We start from the raw sequence: 16,977 nt of genomic DNA, 5'->3' as shown, positions 1-16,977 counted from the left end.
TCAGAAGTATCAGAACGATGTCAATCATGTCAATGTGACACTGTGAATGAATGAATATAAACGAGCAAATGAATGAAATATAAAGAACTTGACAGTAGGGTGGGGAAACGCAGTACACGTGGGAAGGAAAAGCACACGTTCTATTCATATATTTCGAAATTATTGCAACGCTTTTATCAGTCACTCGAACAGACTGAAGTGATGGAAATATGTTCCCGCCAAATGAAACGTCAAAGTCAAATTCAGTTGATTTGTTTTGAGGTTGTTCATGTATTTTGTGCAAGTTAAAATAGATATTTTCATTAGGGATTAATTAATATCACATAAGATTCATTTAATAAAAATGAAAATAGATAGTAGACCCCTTAGATATGCTCATGCAGAAGGTCACACGGATGTTTGCTACACTGAAGACGGACAGTGAGTTTTAAATTCTATTTCTTATGTTTCTATTATATACTATTTATAAGAATTATAAGCAAAAATATATTTATGCTCCAGGCATATAATTACTTGCGGAAATGACGGAGATGTTCGAATATGGGTTGACATTGAAGACGACGATCCCAATTCCCATTGCGTTGGCGAGAGCGCGACAGCCGTGTGTTTTAAAGACAAGAGGCTGTATGTGGCTACTGACAATCATGCTGTACAAGCTTACACATTCCCGGCTTTCGACAAAGACGGTATTGTTACTAGATTTACTGCATCGGTCACACAAATTAAGACCAACACTAAAATTGAGGTGAGTTTCACTACAAGTCATTTATTGTGATTACTACCAAGCATATAACAGTCTTTGGAAGAAACTATTTTTGCTACAGTTAATATTTTGTTAATTTTAGGCTTTGGGCTGCACATCCGAAAACATGGAAGCAAAAATATGCAGTCCAGAAGGAGGTGCTCCTTTATTTGTGATGTCTGAACACAAAGGCCCAGTCCTCAGTATAGCGCTGTGTCCACAAATGAAATATTCGGCCACAGCCTGTGGGGACGGCATTTTGAGAATTTGGGACATTGACACACAGAAAATGGTCAAAGAAATAGCTTGTGTTCCTAAAATTAATACCTTTTATTCTGCTAAAGTTGTGTGTAAGTACTTAACTAAATATTAAAGCATAATTAGAAAAGTAAAGCATATCATCATGGCATACCATACCATCATATCATAGTGCTATCAGTATGTAGGGTTTCCTAGGCAACTCATAAAAGTTGTGTTTTACACCTTGCTTATCGTTTTAATGCTTATACAGTGGATTAAATCAAACAGGCAGGTGTAAAAGGCCTATACAATATCTCAAGCTTTACTGGTCATACTCTTACTAATTGTAAAGATCTTTAAGATATGTAAACAGTTCAAGGTTCATTATAGAGTATCAGTAAAAAGTTAATATCACACATAATATTGCAGGTCGCATGGATTTTGAGCCATCTGAGGGCAGGTACCTGGCTTACCCCAACAACAGAGAAGTCACCTTATTGGAGTATGAGACTTGGGGACAACGGATGACATTCACACACAGCTCAGTTAGTGCTATTTGACTAACTTTTATATAGTTTCACATGTAGTCTTTCATTTTGCAATAAATTGTTATGTAACTGGTAAATATTGGAACTCGCACAAAAACAATGAAACCTTAAATATCTACACCCTGTGCACAAAGTGATAGATTTCTAACTGAGGAAGAGGTGTGGGGGCATGTGCGGCATCCATACAATTCAATGGAATTTTTGCACAAAGTATACTTGGGATCACTGGAATACATATTTATTTACTCTTTCCAATAAAAAAAATTATTATAAAGGATACTTTGAGGAGGCCTTTGCTGACAGGCACACTGAATTAAGAAACTTCATATAAACATGCAAAACTAATTTACTATCACAAAATCAAACATCTTCAGAACAAAGGGTTCTTTGATTTGTAGTTGTGATTGTATGTTTCAGATAAAATGTGCAATTTCCCAATGCCGCTTTTCACCATGTGGTCAATACTTGGCGGCAAGCACCATAGCTGGGCAGATAGCGGTGTGGGAAGTGCAGTCCGGCACTTGCATGGGCATCATTGAGCATCCCACATCACATAATGTTACAGCTATGGCATGGAACCCTAAAGGTATATAAAATTTATATTTATTTATTATGCTCTGGGTATGGGAGGCCTAAGATCGAGAGAGGTGGAAGATTCTGGAAGAGGCCTTTACCTCATAAGAGGGTTCTGGTGTGATTTTTTACCCTTACAAATTTAGACTAAGTTTTGCAAATAATTTTATATTTCATATGTTACCCAGAAATAAAAGGCTTTTTTTATTTTTTTATTATGCTCTTAGTCGACATACATTCCATACATATTTGTCAACCGGGGTCGTAAGCTAACGGTTAGGTATACTAAATGTACAATTGTACATATATGTGTCTGCCCACGACTTACTGCGTACAATTAGTATGTTCATATGCATCTGTTTTAATGTACTCCATAATCTATAGAGCCGGAGCGCCATCTAACTCAGCAGTTGAATTTGAAGTACAACTTTTTTCTTAGACTACTCTCTGCCTGTATTGTATGTGTCTAAACAATTTTTCACTCAGGAAATGGTGTGTTGGCGTATTGCGATGTGTCCGGACAACTGGGTGCACTGATGAATTGCTATGGCAAGGACAGCAAGGCTGATGCTGATGCGCCTGACGATGTAGAAATGGTGGAGAGAGCTGATGATGGTAGGTTTATAAACTATGTATATATTTCATTCATGTTTCACTGAATTGAGCAAAACTATCAGGGAATAAACAAGTTTATACCTAAATTATTTGAGTCCAATTTTAGTACAACTGGGTCAAAATTCTTTTCGTTGTCTTGTTTCTGACCACTCTGTCACGTTTGTATTTCCGTCTTCTATCAAATAAATAAAAAAGTCGAGTGCTATATCACGTCTTTCTAGCTGTAGATTCTATTTTAAATGAGAAAAATTAAAAACTAAATTTCATCTCATACAAAAAACTCCACTCTGTCACATTTTTTGTGGACAGAAACAAGACAACGAAAAGAATTTTGACCCAACTAACTTATCTGATATTTAATCATGTAAAATATTATTGAATTTGTTATTATCAGTTCTAACAATAATAGTAGGCAATTGACGATTGACATGTATACCTACCATACCTATATGCATTTTAGCTGAATTATTCCATATATGAAAGTAGCCTTATAATTCAATATAATATATTCCGTATCAGATATACACTTTTTAATATCATGCCATGCCATGCTTATTGCTTACCCACACATTTTAAATACAGGCATAAAGCCGTTTTATGACAAAAAGTAACTTATTGTCATTAAGGACACAGTTACAAATTGTCCTTATTAACACCCAACCTGATAACTTCACGTTTTAATATCTACTTATTTCAGACAATGACTTAGACAATTTGATCGAAAATTACAACAGTGACGACGATGACAACGCGATATCACTAGAGAAGCTCAAGAATGATACGCTAGGGTTGGGGACAGTGAGAGACGAAGACGAGTCGCGACCCGTGTCGCGCCACGAGCCGGCCGCGACCACCGTGCCGCCGCAGCCACCGTTCCAGCCTTCTGCGACCCCCGGACACTTGGAGCACAGGTACGAGAACTTAATATATAGGTACCAGGAGCACAGGTACGAGAACTTAATATATAGGTACCAAGAAATTTAGACGCCGGCTGCCGATATGTTGCCAGCATTTTCTCTCTTGAACCACATCACACTCGACACGGACACAGTGAGCGTACTTGCGCGTAAAGATGTAAATTGATATCTACTTTAGCCAGTCTTAGACAGAGAAGATGAAGACCGATTTGAGTTTAATAATGTGCAAAATTCTTTGTCTAAAACAATCATTTCAAAATGAGATTATTTTAGGCGTTCAAAAAAGTTACTCGCCTTGTAAATCAATCGCCATAGACTACTTCGAAAAACCTTTAATTTTTTGTAAAGCTTAAAATTCTGCTGTTGCCTGCATATGGTTTTTATCATTCCAGATACATGTGCTGGAACGATATCGGCATAGTCCGCTGCCACACGCTGGAGAACGGCGAGTCGACCATCGACGTGGAGTTCCACGACACAAACCTTCACCACGGGATCAATCTCAACAACTACCTGAACCACACCATGGCCAGCCTGTCTGCGAGCGTGCTGGTGTTGGCCTGTGAAACGCCTAGGTAACTTATAAAACAATTACAAAAAATATTAAATTGTATATCATTTTAATTAGGTTAAAAAAAACTTATATAAAAATTATATAATGCAATCCTTAGTTGGCTTAGTTGCTATTTTCCTTAAGAATGCATAAAATGGCAAACACTATGCATTCATCTCGAGGATTAATAATTATGAATGATTTGCGAAGAGGTCGAATTTTCCTTGCAAATGGGTATTTCTATAACTAATTTCCTTTTATGTTATTGCTGTGACAAATCTGATTTATGCAAATAATGTTTGAATGATGCAATTTAAACTTTTTCACAGGCGAGTTGAAGTGTATCTATGATATATTAGTTGCTATTATAGTTAGTAATATTCCGAACTAAGTACCGGTTTAAAAATAATTGTTGGTACCAGACTTGAGCGTGCAACTTTCAAAAAGATGATTATTCAATCAAATCCTTTATTATGCGCTTTCCGGAACTTCGGAACTGTGTGTAATGCCAACTCCTATCTTGAATAAGACATGTGCAGAAATTTAATGGTGATTATTAATATTATTATTATAGATAGACTATGCAATAGCTAATCTAGACCCAGCTAAACAAATGGCCGAAAAGAGGTATATAAACTCCATAGACTATGAACGCGCCTAGGAGCGCTAACTTTTCACATATTTTTATAGCACTTTTTTGTTTCATTATATAGTTGAACTACCTATGAATAATAGCATGTTCTCTGACCTAGATAGCTTCTCTGTATCAGTCTACGGCATAAGCACTTATTACTAACTCTACAGTGACCAACCACAGAGCTGCCCTACTAATCCTCTATCGTAAACCACGTAATTTACATGCACGCGCGCGCAATTTGTCAACAGATTAAATGTAAACAAACTTGGAGATGATTTATGCAATATTGACTTTGGCCTCATTTATATAATTCTGCTGATTCAAAAATAGTATGCTGTACTTCGAATCTAAACTATCGTGTGACATACTAACTTTAAGCTAATTTTGCGGTTTCACTCACGTATTTTTACATGTCGCGCGAGTGACTAAAATACGTGAGTGAAACCGCAAAATTAGCTTAAAGTTATGCTGTACTTGATTAAAAATGTCCAACTTTAGGGTGATAAGTATTTTATTGAATACTATTTAGTTTATAATTATGTAAGTGAATAATTAAACAGTAACTTAACAGGGAATAGTACAGACATTTGTAAACCACATGTCGCTAACAAAAAAAAATAGTCTTTAAGAGCAACCACTGTACAATACTTTTTTGAATAAATGTGCCATTTTCAACCAAAAGGGTACTTATTGTCGGTTGTCCATAGACCTAGCATTACATAGACCAACTATACACGTGCGCCCGTAAGGGATAGTCATAGATGACGTCATAAACGTGGGGATACCATATTGGTAAAAATTACCCCAATATTTGATATCACGTTGGGGCGATTACCCTGGAGGCAAAGTTAGCTTGTTTGACGGTATTCAAAAATTGTTAAATAAAATGTCAATGGGCCGTTCTTTTTAGGCGTATAAACAATGAAATACCTCCTATAATTCGCGCAGGTGGTACAAAACTAAACATGTTTAGTAAATAAAACGTAAAATAAAATGTATTATGGGTTTTAATTTAAAGAAATCACAAATCGCAATCACACCAATTAATGTACACCACATTTAATCTTCACAACATTTGTTTATTTATTTTTTGGAATTAGAAGTACGAAAAAACTTCGAGGTCAAAATTACCCATTAAATTATGATATTTTCATCTGGTATCCCTAACATGATTGTTATGCAGCTAAATTAAGAAGAAGTTTAAAAATGGCTAACCTCAGACTCCTACCTACCTACGTAATTTGGGCGGATAATTTTACAAATAATGTTTTGTTAATTTGCGTAAATAATTGTGATATTTTTATTGAAATCGTTTGATTCTACATTGCTTTGAGTGTAACGTAATTTTACGATGTTATTCTCACATATTGCGTTAAGAGGAAGGTGTAAAATACCGTACTTACGTGTGAAAGGTTATGATCTCATATTTTTGCTCAGAGCGGCTATTACAGCCGATTACAGAACAATTCACCAGTATTTTATCAAAGTTCAAGCATTCAAAACGCTAACCATCACTATATTTCATAAGAGAAAGCACAATTTCATACAAAACAACGATAATTAAACAAGCAACGAACAAACATGACATGTCACGTACTTATTTGTTTGCCACAACCTCGGTTGTGGCAGCGGTGGAAAAGTGAAACTATGACAAGGACAAACAATAACAGCGCTTTCTCTGCTACTCCTGCTGAAAGATACATAAGACTATCCCGTTCGGTCATTTTCCCCCACTCCTCATGACCGATCCAGTTATACTAGATTCATGCGGTTGTCTATAAGACGGTATTTCCATATAGCTTCAATTTAGAATCAACTTTATCGACAACCGACAATGTGGTACCTTTTGGTTGAAATCGTCACAAATTATTTGTATCAATAAGATATATATACCTTACAGCAAAATAGTGTGCATATCGCTGGTCGGCAGCAGCAAGGAGTGGAGCGTTTCCATGCCCGATACGGAAGAGATCCTGTGCGTCACGGCGGGCTGCGACGTCGTCGCGTGCGCCACTAACGCGAGGTTGCTGCGCCTGTTCACGCCGATGGGCACGCAGAGACAGGTCGCTTTATTGACTAGTTGATTAAGTTGTTAGTTGTTTTAGTAGTTTGAAATGTCAAAAATGTAAGCTCCAGGGGTTTACAATTTTGCATATTTTTTTATGAAATCCCGTGTGCGTTCGATATCGCGTGCGTGGCACTAAAGGGTTAATTAAGTCTTTGCAGTATTGTCTCCTAGACTCAGTCTGATATGTTGCGTTGCGCTCTTGCACGTACATATAATACCTAACTATTTGTACCTATACTGAATTTCATTTATATTTTAAACTATATTAGCTAAGAATTTCACAGGTTTTCGATTCAGAAGCATACTCTTTTTCTTTTTTTCAGGTTATATCGCTATCTGGCCCCGTGGTGTCCCTCGCTGCGTTTAACACGACCGTGTTTTCCGTGTACCACTCCACCGACCCGGGGGTGACCGACCAACATCTCGCCATGGACATCGTGGCTATGAATGGTAATACAGAAATGATTACTTGATTACTATACTTTTTGGAAATATAGCTGTGAATCAGCCAAAAATCCAGCGTTTCGCGGTAGGCAAACCTGTAAACAAACCGCCTTGATGCATTAATGTCACAGTGAAAACTATTCAAAAAACTGTTAAAGCCATAGTACCTATGTACAAGTTACTCTATAGTTTACAATATGTGCTAGTACTGTTCTCTGGCGGCAGAACATTGCAGTAATACCCCCTAATGGTGACTGTGGAAAGTAAGTAAGTAAGTAAGTAATTCATTTATTGTAAACTGTGTAGGTTCATAAAGATGTTCATTATATCAAATGGTATCAACAGTTGCTCGTTTCGAGCGTACAATTTATAGCCTTAAAAATAATTAACAACTATATACATGTAACAACTGGTCTTAGCATCTAATACATATCACTTGCCGTTTCCATCGCTTCGAAAAATTCCTTTAAACTATAATATACATTGTCTGTAAGAAACCTTTTTAACTGATACTTAAATTTCTTATCATTTAAAATTTTAATATAGTTAGGTAGGGCATTAAATACACGTATGGAAGTATAGAAGGCGCTTTTGCAGAACAACGTGTTATTTGCCTTTGGACATATTAAGTTATACTTGTACTTTTCTCTTAGATTGTCTCTTAATGAAGACTTATTAGCGAAATATTCAAAATTATTCTTAACGAAAAGACAGAGTTCAAGTACATAAATACCTGTAAGAGTGAGTATCCGTTTGTCTTTAAATACATTCCGAAGTGATTCCTCGGTATTCATACGGTATATAGTACGTACGCATCTCTTTTGTAAAAGAAAAGTACTTTGCACATCTACAGAATTTCCCCAAAAAATAATTCCGTAGGTCAGCAGGGGCAAAACATTGCCATAGTAAGAGTTTCTAACTATGACTTCAGAGCAAGTGCCCGATAAAATTGACAAAGCATAACATTGGCTAGAAATTAAATTATTAATTCGTGCAATATGCTCTTTCCAGTTAAGGAAAGTATCAATAGTAACACCCAGGAAACGTATATTACTAACTTCTTCTATTGTCGTTCCCCCTTCTGTAATATTTAATAGTATGGGAGTTGTTTTATAATTCCTAAACTGGATATATTTAGTTTTATCTAAGTTGACTTTAAGATTTAGTGAGTGAAGCCAATCTATTACTTTTTTAAGGGTTGAGTTAATATTTTGTTCCATATGAGGTATGTTGTGTATATCCCCTGAAAATAGTATAGTGGCATCATCCGCGAACAACACGCACAACTCGTCAACAATTTTAGGAAACTCGTTAACATACACTAAGAATAAAAGAGGCCCCAGCACACTACCCTGAGGTACTCCTAAATTAGTAGTTTCAAAAGCCGAAAGAGTACTAACTATAGTTTTGAGTTCTTTGCAATAATTGATGACCATTGCAGCTTGTTGTCTGTTTTTTAAATAGGATTCAAATAATTTAAGTACATGACCTCGCACTCCAATGTTGTCTAATTGCTTCAAAAGTATATCATGTACTACGCAGTCAAAAGCTTTAGACATGTCTAACAGCAAAGATATACAAGGTTGCTTATCATTGACTCTATCCCATATGCCCTTAAACATTTTAAAAATTGCCAGAGAAGTAGATTTCTGTTTTTGAAAACCATATTGGTTTGGATTCAAAATTTTTTTAGAACTCAAATAATTATCTAGTCTCGTATAAATTACTTTTTCAAAAATTTTAGAGAAGCTAGACAACAGGGCTATAGGTCTATAATTATTTATGTTATCCATAGCACCTTTTTTATGTATTGGTTTTATAAGTGCTACTTTTAGGGAATTTGGAAATATACCTGTACTTAGCATAAGATTAATAATATACACAAGAGGATATACTATGTAGTCAATACAAGATTTAATTAGTTGCATGGGTATACCATCATATCCCGAACTTTTTTTATTTTTTAAGGATCGTACTATTTTCCTTATTTCATGCGCATCAACAGGCACTACAAACATACTATTACATACCTTATCAGTCATTAATTTGTAGTCCTGAACACTGGACATGGAATGGGATTGTTGACTGTTGAAAAATCTATTAAAAGTCTCAGCTATTCGCTGTGGTTCATTAATAGTTTTACATTCGTAGGTCAATTTCTCTATTGAAGGAGTAATGGTATTTGTGGAAGAGGTATGCTGTTTTATAAGCCCCCACATAGCTTTAGTTTTATTGACACTGCTTAGTATGTATTTATCGTTTGCTATTATTTTAGATTTTCTAATAACTTTCTTAAAAACCTTGCAATACCTCTTATATTTGGATATATTAGAGTTACCAGATTTTTTTTGATTTTGCAAATACATTGCGCGTTTGACTTTACTCGATCTCATTATTCCTAGCGTCTTCCAATTTGGTTTCTTTTTAAAGGTTATTTTAACTCGTTCAAGGGGTATGCAGAGATTATATACCAATTGGAAAAGATCTATAAATGTCTCATAAGCAGAGTTTACGTCTAATTCCTCGTATACATGGGAAAAATTTATTTGAGACATATACTTTATAAAAATCTCCAAGTTGGCATCAATTTTTCTAGTGTAAATAAACCAAAATTTTTCGTGAAAACTAGCACTAGTAGGTATTTCGATGATTTGACCAGTATGATCAGAAAGCCCCGTATTCATAACTTTAGAGACGTATCGTCGTTGGTTAGTAATTATATTATCTATACACGTTTGGCTTTGGCTAGTAATTCTGGTGGGTTCAAATATGGTTATAAACATATTAAACTTACTTAATGTTGACTTAAAAGCTATTGTTGATGAGTCATCATTTAATATATTTATGTTAAAGTCACCTGCAATAAATATTTTTTGTTTTAAATTTCGAGACCGTAGAGTTAATTTATACAAGAGGCATTCAAGTTTGTCAATAAACAATTTGAAATCACTACCAGGAACTCTATATATAGTAACTATAGTGAAGCCCAAATCAGGTATTAATATACCACATAATTCAACGTGCATTTCTACTGACATTTCAGATATCCATGGAAGGTTCATACAATTTATAGAGTTTTGTACGTAAATACATACACCACCCCTCGTTTTACGGGTTCTACAAAAATACGATACCGGTTTGTAACCATCAATAGGATATATAGGTACTTCATTGTTTTTTAAAAAAGTTTCAGTAAAGCATAGCACATGCATATCAGTTTTAGTAGTAAGTAACTCAATCTGACTTATTTTAGATCGTAGACTTTGTATATTTTGGTGATATATATTAAAAGACCGTTCCTTAGTCACGAAAAGTATCAGTATCAGTAGCAACCGAAACCGCCTCTGTCATGGACGTCTCAGCATCGGTCAACAATTGAGAATCGGTTTGGGTTCCTACACATATCGATGTAGACTTTCTATCAGATTTTGGTATGTTTAACTCAGTATCACTCGGTACGAAATTGTAATATTCATATTTATAATTCAAACATGATATGTGACTTAGAAACAAACGACATAATGATAACTTGTTAGGCTTTGTCTTATAACGGTATATATCCTTTACAGGTTTTACATAAGTTGTGAAAGTTTTAAATTCAGTACTTAATAACTGATATATATTTTGTATTTCATTTTTGTCCTTACCCCTACAGTACATATCTGAGAGCAAAACGTTTGTATGTGCCAATTTATCTAGGTTATTGTACAGCACATATTGAAACTTCATGAGACTCGAGTTGTTATTGCCACAGATAATAATAACGTAATCACATTCAGAGTAGTCACTACACACATTGAAGCAGCCCTCCAATAATTTTTCAATAGAGGCATGTTGCTTATACCATGACGTAACAAGAAACGAATCGCCAAGTTTATTTTGTAGAAATCTTCTCAATAAAACACAATTTTGATCAGAAAAGAGTACAATTCTCCTTCTTGCGTGAGCGTTGTCGCTTTTCCCTGTGTCGTTCGTAATCGTTTCTGGTTCAGGGTTAGAAGCAATGTTGACTATCCCTACTTGTAGTTTTGTAATGTTGTTGCTTTTCTCTGTGTCCAAAAACATTTCTGGTTTACCGGAAGTTAGTCCACCGTCATTGTGAACAGAGTTTTTTCTATTAGCTTTCTTCGATGGTGTAAAATTTTTAGATGCCTTTTCAGTGAGTAATGCATTCAAAAATTCAATTTTCTTCTGTTTGTCATCTAGAGATTTCTTTAAGACTGTAACTTCTGAGTTTAAACGATCAATCTCCTCATGAGCACTTAATAATTGCGTCCCGATTGTAGAGATTTCCAATTTTAAAGCCGTTATTTCCGCATCATCCATCTTTGACATTATTGGCAGGCTATTATCATGCAAGTTCATCGACGACTGCGAGCTAGTATCATCTTCCGTTTCGTAAGAGGTATTAGTAGACTTCACTGGGGTGGAGACGACTTTACAAGTGGGTACATTGCCCAAGGGAACGCTAGATGTTCCTGGTTTGCTGGGAGTACCTGAAAGTTCCCTGCTTTTAGCGGCTTTTTCATGGCATATATGACACTGCCAGCTGGCTTTATTATCAGCGGTCATTAGTAGAAATCTTTTTACGGTGACATTTGCTGTACATTTCACGTGGTATTGCTTTTTACAGTTAGAACATTGTAAAAACTCTCGATTTGCAATTGTTTTTGTGCAATGGCAACAAATATTTTTCTTTGTTTTGGGCGGCATATTAATTAATACAGTAATAGTATTAGCTAAGTATTAATTTTGTTTAAATAATCAGTATAACATAAAGCAAAAACCTCTCTGAGGCACGTAGGTAATGTTAGAGTTATAAGTGTCTAGTCTGTTGCATTAATCTTTGAAGTTTGATGCAACGTAATCCTTTATGCGTACGTTAACATGCTAGCTTATAAGTGTCTAGTCTGTTGCATTAATCTTTGAAGTTTGATGCAACGTAATCCTTTATGCGTACGTTAACATGCTAGCAGCGACTTTCACGCAGAAATCACACTACGCGGCGCGCGCAATCCTTATCGCGCGTGCGACAATCGCTTGAAACTCTGCACCGGCACTACGCGGCGCATTGACGGGTACACTGATAATCCAAGCTATTCGCACTGATTGTTTTGCACTTTTTAACTTTAATTACACTTTATCCAACAATTTATTTATGTTTAACGCTCACTTATAGATTCTTCAACTTGATTTTAATACTTAAGTGTTAACACGCTAAGTTTTTCTAATTTTTAACTCATTTTAAAAACGGACATGACATAAATGAATGCTTTGTTTACCGCCGTCAAAGACTAACACCGACATTTTCATCGTTAAAACTTCAATTTTGAATTTTTCACGTATGTATACGTATGTGTGTACGTATGTATTCTATTCTATTCTATAGTCAGGCAAGTAAGGGTAAGTTTTATAAGTAAGAGTAGAAGGAAAAAAATAAACTTACTTTTTTAGGGTTACAATACCAATTAGATTCTCTCTGCCTACGCTTCACTGACACACAACTCTTGCCGAAACCGTAATATTATACATTTGTATTAAATTGTATGTTCCAGGTCGTCAAATCCGCAGCAAAACAGTCCCTGTGCCTCTAACCCCAAGCGCCAAACTAGCGTGGATCGGCGCCACGGACGCGGGCTCCCCGTGCGCGTACGACAACACGGGGGTGCTGCGGCTCTACGACATCTCGAGCGGCGTGTGGATGCCCGTGTGCGACACCAACACGCATGCTAGGGGAGCTTCCGACTCGTGGTTCCTTGTATCGGTAACTCATCATCATCATCAATAAACCTATGCTCTTGTCGGTGGAGTAATCGCCACTCTTCTCTTTGCCGGGCCGGCCTTTTAACTTCCTCGTCCGATACGACAGATTTTTTTTTGGCTGAGATATGTGAGCCTGGGCCTTCCTTTGCATCTTTTTCTCGCTCTGAGGTAGACATAAACATTTTTGTGTTATACTTACCGATAAGATTGAGGGGAAAGAAAAGTCAACATAACATGTTGACTTAAGCCCAGAAATACATTCTTGTGATCAGTGACATAACATAACGACCTAAGTGCGTTTTATATAGGGTTTAAAATTGAATACTAACATATTGAATTGTTAAGTATGTTCCTGGTCGAAATATGTTTGCTAGTTAAATTGTACATTCCTTAAAATATATCATCTTATCTTACTTTTTTCTTTTACAGATCAGTGAGCCCACTCAAACGGTCCGCGCTATCCTGTGCAGAGGCACATCATTCCCTCCGACGATACCCAAGCCCATCGTTACGGAGTTAGCGATTCAGGTATGTATTATCCATTTACCTAACCTGGTTCTAACCGTTTTACCAGACATTAATACTAATACCCATAGTTAACATTACAGTATTAAACCTACTAGTAAGTACCTAGTATTTTAAACTAACTGCATTGTTCATAAGTCATTGCTCACTTACAATGACTAATATTTAATGTACAGATTTCTATATATTATTTTAGATCCCGCTATGCGAGTTGGACACCGAGAAAGGGCAGTGTGAAGAGCAACTCGTGAGATGGGCGCATACAAGCGCCGACGTTAACATAAAGACGGCTAGAGAAGCCGCGCTTAAGCTATTTGCGGTGAGTACCTACACAAAAAGTGGGGTATAGTATATTTTGTTACTGATTTCAAATGAAAAGCTAAAACAAATTATGTCATGTAGATTTTATATTAAAAGTGTTATATAAATTCGCGGTTTAGTTACCTCAAAGGTGATCATTTGCTGCCTTGTTTTACAGCTATACCAAAAGCAGAATAAACCGTCCCATAGGGCGTTAACAACAACTAAGATAGCATGAAATACCACTTATAGGTATTACGAGTACGAGCGAGAAATTGGTTACGGTACGAGCGTAACCAATAATCGTAAATCGGTTTGAAACATTACCGGTCTGCTTCATTGATAAGATGGTTTTAGCCAAAGATGTAATTACCGTTTCTAATACATGTACCTAATTATATTAGTTTGGTCTGCGCAAATTTGACCATGTGTCACAGTTCCGTTCTCAGCTCAAGTGGCTTCCTATTCGTCTTCGCCGTGACTCTCATGTTCTCGCCCTTCTCTATGGCATTCTCTTTAACCCCGCTACACCACCTTATCTCAAAGAGCGTTTCAAGTATCTCTCTTCTATCAGATGTTCTCACTCATATTCTTGCTTCTCCCTCATCTACTTCTAAATTTTATAATAGCTCTTTTACCTTCCGGGCTGTTCGGCTGTGGAATGCTTTACCAGTAGAATTAAGATTAGCTAAATCTCTCCCCATATTCAAAAATCAGCTAAAACTATACTTTCTATCTCTGCCTTAAGTTGCCATTTTATATATTGTATATATGCTTGTATAAATATATATTATATATATATATATATATTGTATTGTATATTTATTTGTGTGTTAGGTTTCGTTTTAATACTTATATGTATAAGTAGTAATTGTAGTATGTGTGTTTGTGTTTAATAGTCTCCATATTTAAGCTCTTTGCACTACCTGTTGACTTTTGTATGAGTTCTACATTTCTTGCTACCCAAAGGTTGTCTGGAAGAGATCGCTTTTTAGCGATAAGACCGCCTGTTGTTACCTGGTTCTATTTTTTCTTTAAATATTTCTTTGTAGTTTTACATGTATGTAAAATGTATAATTTTGGTGCAATAAAGAATATTTACTTACTTACTTACTTACTAATTATATTATTGATATTTCACAGCTCGCCTGCCGGAGTGAAATCGAACAACGTGCATTAGAACTAATGGAGCTACTAAAAGACGATCGCTTAGTACCTTTTGCTGCCAAATACGCCTCTCGCCTCGGCCGAGTTCATTTAGCCGACAAACTAACGAATTTAGCAGAAACGTGGGAGCGAGATGCCGATAAGATGAATGTCGCTCAAAAACATTTCAGTGAATTGGATACTCAAGAGACGTATGACGTCACGAACTCGGAACAGGATCTGAATGCGAGCCTCATTATACCGCAGAAGGCAAAGGAAAGGAAAGGGGAAACGGTTGCACCTATTAAACCTGTGGTATGTATCAAAGCATTGTATTTACTTGCTACTAATGGAGACATAATAGGTAATATATTTATAATCACAACAATACAAAAAAGTGGTGTGTTGTCAAACACTCGGTTGGAACGAAGTTAAGAAAGGCTGGTGACGTGTTCATGCTCATGCTCATGTTTTGTCTTGTCTTGTGTTGTGTTCTGTTCTGTTCTCATTAGTTTCATTACATATTTCGCAGTAATATGGCTTGTGACGCCATATTTGACATTTGCATCTATCGCACTGTGACGGCAAATTCTTACATTTTTTTCGCCTAGCCCCCATCCGCAAACCGTCAGATAAGGAACTTCATTCCAAAAAATCTGTGCATAAACCCAGTTACTTTAGATTTTCATTGCCATTCCGTCATGATACCTGTACAATACTCCTCTATTACGGTCATTACAGAATCGTGACCAATTAGAATCCTCCATATAATGGAGCCAATGGATATCAGCTGCACAAGATCTTGATTCTCTACCTCCTGGATCCCAGAAGCCTTTGTTTTGAATTGAAATCTTATTTAAAAATATTTGTTTGCATTTGTCCATTATAATGGCCTTTGGGATCCAAAAGGATATAGGGGGCTTTAGCCTACATGAAAATGCACCCTTAAGGAACTGATCTGTGACGAAGACTTACCTCAACATAATTTCCTTAGCCGATTAAATCATCGCCGGCGGGAGTCAGGAACCCGTTCAGAAAGCAACAAGAAGCCGCTAAGAACGTGCAGAGTCCGCTCAGCCTGACCGAGAGAACGTTGGTGGAGGTGCACTACACAGAATCATCGGAAAACACTGACGTAAGTACAATGACTTTGCTCGAATTTAAGTCATTGCCAATGGAAACAAAGTTGCTGTTACGTTCGATTTTAAAACGAAATAAATTTAACCCTTATTTTCTGCACTATTGATTCAAATGTAACTGCCACTTTTTCTTGTTTGATGGGCCTCTAGAAATACCTGTTTGTTTCTTTGTGTAGGACTATATTTTTGGCTCTGTATCTGTGAACTTGACAGGTGACCCTGGTGAGACGTAATTAAACTTTAAATCATGACATTTCAGCCAACAACAATTCAAGACGGCGAAACATTCGTGGACTGGTTCTCAAGAAACAAATCCAATTTAGAATCTCAAAATCCTGAAATGACTCCATCGGAGCTTAGTCGCCTTGGCATTAGGACCTTCAAGACCCTTCAAGGTAAAAACGGCGCCGTCAATGGGACTCCAGAAAGCGGGCAAAAGAGGAAACTCGGCGATGAATTGAATGGTGCAGATACCCCTATAACTAGTGCGCCCAAACAGTCGAAACTTAGCGCCTTTGCTTTCCAGAAAAAAGCGTGAAATTTTGTAAACAATTAATTTTAAGTTGATTTTAAGTAAGCATTTATTTACTGTTTAGTAACAGTCGACCTATAAAGACTGGCAAGAAACAACATTAAACATCCTATACCATAAGGCATAGTTTTAACTTTTGACTCGTAGGTATTTATGGTTTGTAACCTTTTTATAAGACTTGATACTGTTAACTGTACATATAAATTGTAAAAATAAAAAAATCTTGTTCACAAAT

The 16,977-nt window shown here is 36.3% G+C and overlaps 1 protein-coding gene across 1 annotated transcript; it reads left to right on the top strand.

Annotated features, from left to right (window-relative positions):
- Positions 1–88: 88 nt before the first annotated feature.
- Positions 89–16,966, top strand: LOC134755755 (WD repeat and HMG-box DNA-binding protein 1). The gene is made up of 16 exons (XM_063692324.1): positions 89–420; positions 502–745; positions 846–1,092; positions 1,412–1,527; positions 1,948–2,116; positions 2,590–2,718; positions 3,416–3,629; positions 4,028–4,210; positions 6,726–6,888; positions 7,217–7,343; positions 12,893–13,101; positions 13,530–13,628; positions 13,822–13,944; positions 15,069–15,386; positions 16,066–16,206; positions 16,470–16,966. The coding sequence occupies exons 1-16, from the start codon at positions 344–346 to the stop codon at positions 16,746–16,748; spliced, it is 2,838 nt and encodes a 945-aa protein (XP_063548394.1). The 5' UTR covers positions 89–343; the 3' UTR covers positions 16,749–16,966.
- Positions 16,967–16,977: the final 11 nt, after the last annotated feature.

Source organism: Cydia strobilella, chromosome 3, assembly GCF_947568885.1.
Source record: "Cydia strobilella chromosome 3, ilCydStro3.1, whole genome shotgun sequence".
Taxonomy (NCBI): Eukaryota; Metazoa; Arthropoda; class Insecta; order Lepidoptera; family Tortricidae; genus Cydia; species Cydia strobilella.
The sequence above is the reverse complement of the archived record's forward strand: the minus strand, read 5'-3'. Positions and strand labels throughout refer to the sequence as shown.